Source organism: Atta colombica, unplaced genomic scaffold (genome assembly GCF_001594045.1).
Source record: "Atta colombica isolate Treedump-2 unplaced genomic scaffold, Acol1.0 scaffold187, whole genome shotgun sequence".
Lineage (NCBI taxonomy): Eukaryota > Metazoa > Arthropoda > Insecta > Hymenoptera > Formicidae > Atta > Atta colombica.
The window spans coordinates 823,066-832,936 of record NW_017259279.1 but is presented as its reverse complement, the minus strand read 5'-3'; the positions used below and the strand labels follow the sequence as shown (position 1 = coordinate 832,936).

At 31.0% G+C, this 9,871-nt stretch overlaps 1 protein-coding gene across 3 annotated transcripts; it reads right to left on the bottom strand.

The window, feature by feature from the left end:
- Positions 1 to 250: 250 nt before the first annotated feature.
- Positions 251 to 7,197, bottom strand: LOC108686508 (nucleobindin-2). Of its 3 annotated transcripts, XM_018191851.1 has the most exons (12): positions 7,027 to 7,181; positions 6,905 to 6,965; positions 4,761 to 4,894; positions 4,583 to 4,699; positions 3,880 to 4,101; positions 3,665 to 3,770; positions 2,924 to 3,000; positions 2,237 to 2,339; positions 1,971 to 2,151; positions 1,713 to 1,869; positions 1,125 to 1,172; positions 251 to 1,006 (listed from the first exon to the last, which is right to left on the bottom strand). In XM_018191851.1, exons 3-12 carry the CDS (start codon positions 4,881 to 4,883, stop codon positions 431 to 433), a joined length of 1,710 nt encoding a protein of 569 aa, XP_018047340.1. In that variant the 5' UTR covers positions 4,884 to 4,894; positions 6,905 to 6,965; positions 7,027 to 7,181; the 3' UTR covers positions 251 to 430. The 3 variants fall into 3 exon arrangements, with proteins under 3 accessions (XP_018047340.1, XP_018047339.1, XP_018047341.1); XM_018191850.1 differs by lacking the exon at positions 6,905 to 6,965 and having other exon boundaries at positions 7,027 to 7,197; XM_018191852.1 differs by lacking the exon at positions 6,905 to 6,965 and having other exon boundaries at positions 3,674 to 3,770; positions 7,027 to 7,197.
- Positions 7,198 to 9,871: the final 2,674 nt, after the last annotated feature.

The following is a 9,871-nucleotide window of genomic DNA, read 5'->3' as shown; positions in this document are numbered from 1 at the left end:
GTTTGACCATGTTGCAATTAACTACAACTATTATAATAACTGTAGATCTCGTATTGAATTGATCAATTAGTGACCAAAGCAATTGGATGCCACTTCAAAAAAAGAGGTCATTAAAATTCGAAAAAATAACACAAATTGTAATAACTTGTTACTTTTTGAATAACAATAACGATAACGAGTTATTTTTCAGAAAAAAGAAGTGATAACAGTAATGAGTTACTTTTTTATAAAGTAATTTTCCTAATCCTGCAAATATTTTTATATATTGGTTGCACTTCTCTGGAATTAGAATTTTCCCGAGAGTCTCAGTTAATCTCTTTAAATCGAGAACCGTAGAACTGTCCGATTTTATTTTTATAGTCCACGATTTAGAAAGAAGCAAGATAAAAACATTTTTATCAATCATTTGTATTCGCGTTACCTACACTGTTTATATGTTCGGTATACTGTTCTGATTGATTTGTTGCTTAACGGGTTTCGAATCTTGTTGTGGAAGATTGTTCTGGTTGATTTGTGCAGCACCTCGACTACTCGGAACGTTACCCTGAGTATTCTGTGGCACTTGATTCTGCATTTGTTGCTGTTGTTGTGTTTGTTGTTGACCCTGCGAAGGCTGGCCTTGCATTTGTTGTTGAACCTGTTGAGGCTGACCTTGAGTCTGTTGTTGAATCTGTTGAGACTGTTGAACCTGCTGAGGTTGATTTTGGAATTGCGCTTGTTGAGGCTGTTGAGCCTGGAACTGCGGCTGTTGCAGTACTGGCATTTGATACTGTGGCTGTTGTCCCTGATACTGTTGCTGTTGCGGAATTTGGCCAGGATAATGTTGCTGAGGTGATGGAACTTGAGGTTGATAGGATTGTTGCTGCGGCAATTGGCCCTGATATTGTGGCACATGGCCGACTATTGGTTGTTGCGGTGGTATCTGTCCTGAATACTGTTGTTGCGAAGGATGCGCCTGTTGCGAATATTGTTGATAGTTGTACTGTTGCTGATATTGTGATGGGAACTGCAGAATGATAAAAAAAAGACCGTGTTAAAAGAAAATAATTGCAGGTTAGCTAAGAAAATAATTTAAAATTAAAATGATTTAATTAAAATTGCTAATATGTTTAGTAATTACTCACCTGTTCATGTTGAACGGGTAGATGTACATTGTCAGGGGGTGGTGGTAACTAACGACAACAACAGAAAGTGCACAAGCTAAGTTAATTACTCTAATTACTACGGATAGCACGTCTATTTGTCAAAGCCATAGTGATAATGTCTGCAGATCCGTCGAACGGCGATTCATATAAAACACGCTTATCGTGCTAGTAATTACAGTCACGCATGTATATGTAATTACGTCTACAAAAAATGATTTTGGTTGAAGAAGCAATAAAGTGGAGCATTTCCTAATCTTATCTCGAACATGCTATTGAAGATGTGAAGAACGAAAGCGAGAAATAAAATCATCTATACAAATATGTATATGTGTATATATACATACATACACACATATATATATATATATATATATATATATATATAAAACATTCAAAGTCTAATATAATATACAAAAATATAAAATTAACTCGACATATGCGGGGATTTAATTCTATAGCAATCATTGAGATATACAACTGGACTTAAATAAATACGATTTTTCTATTCAAATTTTTAAGTGCATTCAAGATTAAATTTGATAAATTAATTTGATAAATTTAATTTACCATTCCTTTGGCGACCATTTTCTGAATTTCTTCCTGTCTATGCTTCTGGAAAGCTTCGTACTCTTGTTGAGAATAAATTTGCTGCTCATCCAATCCCTGCCATCCTTCATCCTGCTGGAAATCCGGTTTCATCGTTTGTACTAAAAATTCTTGATAACTGTAATGAGAAAAAATACAAAATAGTACATTTCTTTGTTTTAATGTGTGTAATTCTGATAATCAATTAGCATAAAGAATTTTGTGAATTTTTTTATATACCTTATGACACCGTCGCGATCAAAATCAGCTTCATTAAACACATGCTCTCTCATTCTTTCCATTTCTTCCCGTCTCTCGTAGATGTCATCTTCAGGTGCGCCTTCTGTATAAAGTTTATCCAATTCCTTCAAGAACAAAGCCTTCACTTCATCTTGATCCCAGTAACCATTTCCATCCAAATCTAAATTGATTTGTCATATATGTATAGAATAATTTTATTTTAAGATAATAATTAATTATGTAATAAAAATGATTATCTTTCTTACCATGAAGGTGAAAGAATGTCTTGGGATCAAATTCTTGATCTTCCATATGATCTTGTTTTTCCCATACTTCTTCCAGTTGTTGCTTACTACCGGGATGATGCAACTACAAGTGTATATTACTAAGCTTGCATCGAGACACATGCAATTTATTATTGTGGTTTCACAGCTTACTATTTGTATAAGATTCTCAGAAATTCGTTGTTTACCAATGATAGACTTCCCACGATTCATAATTCGTCATTCGCAGTTATGATTCATTTGTACTTCATGTGATAATTTGATAATTTTTTATTATTATTGTGACTTTTATTCTTGGGACATTTCACAATAAGTTCTATCCTTTTATAGCTTTCGGCACAAAAATGTCGAAACGTGATTATTCCATTCATTAAAATTCTATTGAAAAATCAATGCGATTAATTACTGTAATAAAAAAATTCCATGAGAGTAGATAAGTAATCTATTCGATTTTTTTGTCAAAAAAACTACTTTGTTGATAAATTAATACAATTAATAAGTAACAAACACAATTAATAAGTAACAGCTACTTGATTTATCCATTCACATTATTCGCAAATCTCATACGAATAGTCACTGCGAATCACGAATTATTAATTGCATATATAATCTTAAGCAAGTTTTAGAAAAGAAAAAAGAGAGCTTCTTCAAATCCATTTCTCAACTTACAGGTTTGTGATCCTTATGCTTCTTCTTCATCGCTTCTAATTCTTCCTCATATTTCTTTCTTTCTTCTTCCTTCATACCTTCCAAAAACGAAACACATTAATACAAAAAAGTAACGTTTACGTATAAATTTGTAATGAGCAAACTTAAGGGGATTCTAAAGTGATATCTGAATCGTTGTTTTACCGATAAAACGGGATACATCGACATATTTTTGTATATTACTACATCAATGTCGCGCACGCGAGCACGCGCATACATACAAATTTTTAGAATAATAACATTTTAATTAGTTTTATTCTAAGAACTCTTGACACCGTTTCTTTGTGTAATGTATAGTACTAGTCTGTAATTTCCAATTTTATATAAATACAGATGCAGAGCTTTTGTATCAAACAAATGTTGTCGCTCAAGTAGCTCAACAGCTCAAGCTATTATGGACTAAGAAATTGTGAAGATTGTGAAGATGTCAATTTCAAAAATTTTTGTCGTTTTCTTGATCTAAATGTTGTATGAGTTTTGTATAACAATTTTTTTTCTCTTTTAAAATTCAAAAATCCTTTTCTATGATTAAAGTATACGCATTAATACGTGTTTGTGAAGAGTTTATATGAGAACGAAAAAAAAATTGTTTAAATTGTGATCTTGACCACTTCTTAATTCAATATAGTGTCAGAGTTGTCAATATCGTGACAATATTTACTTGATATAAAAGCTCTCTTGAAAACCATCATATACAGTTACCGGTATTACCCTTCATCTTTTGTTCTTCCTCGAATTTCTTCTGCATCTCGTATTCCTTAAATTGCTGTCGTCTTCGTTTATCAGCTTCAGCCAAATCTTTCGTGGTCTGTAACGTTTTAAAACAATAATAAATGTAAGTAATTAAACAAGGTATTATATAAAAATTCTTCGTGTCAAATATTTTCTACAAATCTACGTATCAAGAAACATTCTACCTTGGCGATCAATTTCTTCAGATCATCTATTTCGAACGTATGCGCGTTAGAGTGATCCAAATGTTCCGCTATCTTTAAATGTTCTATATCCAAATCATTTCTACGATTATACTCTTTGGTAGCAAGATGTCGCAACCTCTCCAATTCTTCTCGTTTCAGTTCGTCCAGCTTTGTTCTGACCTTATGGTCTACAAATTGCAGCTCATGCGCAATCTTGCCCGTCTACGTACAAAAATATTTAATTAAAATTACAAATTACGCAATCTAAGCGCATCTATGTAAACAAAAAGTATTTAATATTCGATACTTATAGATTTTGATCTAAAATCTATATTTGGATTGACATATCACAGATATAATAATCGTGAAATTTTATTGTTAAAAAAGGAATTATTATTGGACGATTAACGAGAAATAACTAACATTATGATTATATTCTTTAACAACAGACAAAAATCATTATCTTATAATAGAAATAGTGATACGGCAAAATGTCACAAGACTATTTTGATTCCTCTCAAGATCTACGAGAAAGATCAAGTAAATCGAGAAAGATAAAGTAATTGAAATCGTATTATCATTATCAAAAAACAATTCCAATGTGCGCGACTTTTTTTTGTTAAAAAGTGTATATAATATAAATAAATTATATAAAATTATGAGTATAAATTAATTAATCTCAATTATTCTTAATGAGATTTACACGAATATCTTCTTCCTTAGCATTTTCTAATTTTGCGCGGAATTCTGGGTCCCTTTCCAAAGCCTGAATCACTTCCTTTAAGTACCGATGATATTCCATTTGAAATTCTGGATTTCCCTATAAAAATGAACATTATTTATACACTAGATCAACAGAACTATCCCAAAAATATACCTACCAAATCATCTGAGTCATCAATCTCATTCTCCTTATCTTTGTGATCTTCGTTCTTCTTTTCAACAGGCGGCGCGATCGATGTTTGTATTATCAAAACTACTAAAAATAGTAGCAAGTACCGCATTTTTTCTGGAACTAAAATTAAACAGAAAGGTACATACCATAAAAAAATACATACAACGTCAGAAAGCTGGAACTAAAACCAAACAGAAAGATATACCAACGATGAGGAATCGTAAAAGAATTTTTTTTCTAACATGAAGTAAAAACAAAGAATGCATTTATTCCCTTAAAATCGATTTTTTACGCTTAACCCGAGTTTATTCAATTTAAGTAATTTATATTCCTCGTAATTTATATTCCTGTCCAGTTTACACGTTATCTTTTATTTGTTGAAAGATTCTTAATTAACGATGATGATGACATGCATAGAAGACATTCGATAAGAAAATTCAAAAGACTAGCTTTGGTGTTATTTTTACTTGTATCAAGGACAACTGGTTTTAGCCAACAGGATTGGAATCTAAACACACATGTACGAACGAATGGTGTTATGCAGTGTCGCATAACTATTGTTACTCCAGGAAATTTGGACGAAAACTATGTTTACACGAACATTCTTCTAATCAGATTCAAACTTATTCTACAACAGGGTCGTAAACCGTAAAAAATTTATCAATAACAGTTGAATATGATAAAAAAAAATCAATTATTGGTTAATTTCTTATAGAACAAGCATTAGGATATATTCACACAAATTTAGCCGTATAAACGTATGCATAAAGAAATTATCCAATCACATTTCTATCACAAGAATGTACGTAAAATATAAGTGAATAATTTTCCTTAAACATATAGTTATGCAGCTATGCAAGTTGTGTGGACGTAACTCGGAATGCACTTATAATAACATTCGTAGTTATAAAACTGCCAATCATAGCTATTTCTTTAAAGAATAGAATGATTGTGATTGGCCAGTTTCTTACTACAGATGTTATTAGAGTCCGTATAAACGTAACCCATGATTCACAGAGCTACCGAAGAACAAATGTCACTGAAATGCAACGTCACACAAAACGCGACCACAGAAAGCGTGCATGCGGATAGTTGATCACGTCAGCTTATAAACGAATTTCCAAGGTGGAGTAACTTTCGACATAGTTTTCGGAACTCACGGAAGCGAGCCAAAATGAGCAAAACAACATAATAAACGAACGATCGTAATCGATTATTAAAATAACGTAAACGCAGATGTGTGGCATGTGACGCGGCGATCACATACAACATATATAGTCAAAGCAAGTAACAGATATAAGAGCAAAGATAAAAGAGAGTGCTTGCTGTGAGAACATCTGCTTGAGAAAAACTATTGATGAATCGTTGGTTTATCTTCAATTTCCGTAAACGTATGTCTTCGCGTACGTTTCATATCTCTGATAAAAAAAAATTCTCGCATCATATTTTTAAGAATTTTCGTATTTTAAATTTATGATGATTTCTGAAAAAATATCTTCAGATTTATATTCTTCAGATTTTACAAGTTTTTTTCTCAAAAATTATAGAATGAGAAATCTTAGAATATTTCTGATTTCACATATATAAACGATTTTAGAAAAAAATTTGAGAAATCTTTTAAAAAATTATAAAATTATGCAAAAATTCCAATAGATTATATAAAAAATTCTAAGATAGTCAAAGATACAAATAAATATTTCTTGCAATGGCAAACGATAAATGGAACAGACGTGTCAATCCACATATGTAATTATCAAGTACAAACATGTCTTCTATACGTATGTCATGACATACCCTATATATTACATTACATTCTATTTATATCGCATTTTTATGCCTTGCCATCTTTTATTTCAATTTCCGCATATAAACGTGCGAGGAGTTAAAATATTTCTGTTCCGCGTACTTGCGTCATCTATTCAATCGAGGGTCAATTGCAACACATGTCATCATGATGTTATTTCGCGCGTACCTCTTGAAACTTGCGTGTGCATGCGAAAAGAGGACAACAGTGGCTCGCACACACACATGCGGTGAATGTAAAATAATGTATGCAAAAAGAATATATGTATGAAGACAAATAAACGCAATCAAGGTCGCTAGTGAGAGATCGTGCAGAAATTCGCTTACGAAATATACGGTGAAAGTTCAATGAGAGTACGGTGATCAATTCGGAGCAGTGAGGCTTTCCCTGCGAGATCACGGCGTTGTGTAGGTTATAGAGGAAATTAAAAGAGATAGATTTAACTTACGTTAAAGAGCGTCTTGATGCCGAATAATCAGATGACAGTCGTGACAGATCGTAGCCACCAAATCACCAATATCCGCAATCGAAACTGATTGAAGATACTGAAGACCGACCGACTGAGATAAGCAAGGCACGTCAAACACTCGGACCATTCTAACTCCCAACTCCCACTTGGAAAAATTCTGGACAGTTTCAGCGCCGCTTATCAGAGAACTCGGATCTGAGCGAACTAAATAAGTCACGTGATAAGTAGTGGGAATTTCAAATCCATATGCCATGCGCTCACGAATACATTACCCAGCAACATGCATAAATGACATTCTAAAAGACATTCTAAAGACGCTTTAATAGTCTTCCAAGGGACATCTTTTAGACGTCTTTAAAGTTTTGTCCAAATGATGAAAATCTGTTTTGAAGACATTTTTATTTTTGAAGAAATTTTTATTTTTTATATTTATACATTTTTTGGAGCTTGTAGTTATTTGCATTATCGACTTTAATCAAGAATAAAGTCGATAGTGTATAAATAACTATACAAACTTTGTAAAAATGTATAAATATAAAAAAATAAAAATTTATATATAAATAAATATTTATATCTCATGAGATATATCAGTTTATAATGGCTTGAAGTTTGATTAAAAATTGGAAATATTCTGTATATTATAATTTTGATGTAGCAAATACCCGCGATATTTTATTAAGTATTATCAGAGACAAACCTGAGAGAGGACGTGAAAATCTTCTTCCTGCAAAATGCCGCCGCGTACTACTGCCCTCTGAAGAAGTGGATGTAAATTACACAATATAATAATATCCATTTTTTTTATGCTCTTGATGGAAATAAATCGCTGAAATAACTAAAAATTTATAAAATTATATAATAGGGATTCAAGTTTCTCTCTGCCTGTATTCATAGTCAGATCTTATATTTAAGATTGTCTTAAGTGCAATCTTAAGATATCATGGACCAGAAAGTCGAATTAAGCTTGTTCTACAATGAGATCGTAAGAAATTGGCGAATCACAGTTGAATATGACAAAAATAATCAACTACAATTTATTAATTTCTTACGACTTGCAATCCTGTTGTAGAACAAGCTTTAGTATGTTAGGACATTAATTAAGATAATCTTAAAATAAGAATCGACTATGAATACTTGTTTTAATATCTATTGCACACTGGACGCGATAAGAGATAAGCGACAAGCGATATCTAATAAGAATTCTGCTTCGTACCGTCATGTGCCAAAAAAGCAGAGCTTTCACAATTCAAAGCTGATATGTAATGTAAAAGAAATTTATTTGTTAACACCTTTAAAATATCTAATTATATTTTAATTATATTGTTAAAATTTAAAAGTTAAAAATTTAAAAACATAATAAATATAGATATTCAAATATAGAACGAGAATTCCTGAAACATGGCGGATCAATTAATGCGCTATTTTATCATATAATTCTAGCGTTTTTCATTGGGCGAGTTCAAGCTAGACAAAGCTGCTAGCATGCTTACCGAACGATTGAAATGGGCTGCGTTCAATAGGGAAAACCACTTACTGAGCAAAAAAGGGATTAATCTATAATTAATATAATTAATATGTTTATTTATTATAATGCATAATGTAAAATAACTTGTCTACAGATAATCTTTAATATCATATTTCTTATTTATTTACTACTTATATTGTTTATTATTTCTCTAATGCCGTGTTTGGGCTGTAAAATTATGTAGCGATAGAGCGACTTATAATTATGTTCAGTAAGTGTAAGTTTTCTCTACTGATCGCTGCCATTGATTTTGAATCTATAAGTAACAACCAATATAATTATTCATTTGCTCAGCAAGAAGGCTAGCCGTTTTATCGACTTGAACGCACCCAATAGCAAAACTGGTGCGTTGCAACAAAAAAAGCATGCATATTACAATACAACATTCGCATATAATTGAAGAAAATCCGAATTCTGGTTCTGCAATAAAAATTTACATTTTTATTTAATAATTCTTTTAATAACACAATGTTTATTAATCCTTGAACAAAAATTTTAATCTCGCATCTCCTACTATGGAAATAAAAATTGTTGAATTTTAATAAACGATATTGAATATTCAAACAAATTAATTTAGCAAATTTTATCTTATAAAACGCGTCTGCATAAAAATGGAATTACGAAGTTATGTTTCTTTAAGACAGATTTTCAGCTCGTTTTAACTAAACATAATTACTATATATGTATCAAAGTCTCTACAATTACTATAATAATTATAAAGACTTTGAATAAATTCAAACTTTTCGAATCATATATTGTCAATTTAAGATTGCAAAAATTTAATTTAGCAAAAACGAGTTAGAGGCCCTCCACCACCCCCGCCGATTTTATCGGCGGTCCTCTTTTCTTTGTAAATATACTCATCCGTTAAAAAAAATGAGCTACTAATAAATTTGATAATTTAGTAGCCCGTTTTTAGTAGATAAGTATATTTTTAATTAATTAATTAATTTTTTTATGTCTATTTATTCCATTGTATTTTTTTCGCTAATATTACATTTTTTTCAAATATTATCTTTTATTGAAATCCTTTATACAATTCAATATTACAATAATAACAATTATTTACAATATAATATACAATCATAAAAACTGTTTAAAATATAATAAAAATGATATTATAAGAACATACAACTAACAAATTTTAATAATGTGAGTTTTATACGAAAACGTCGAAAATACATATGATAACACAATTTTTTTCTAAATCGATGTTTAATGAAATATTGGTAAACGCGGAATGAAACTACCAATTACTACCAATTAAATCGTATGTAATATAACTATCGTTTACTATTA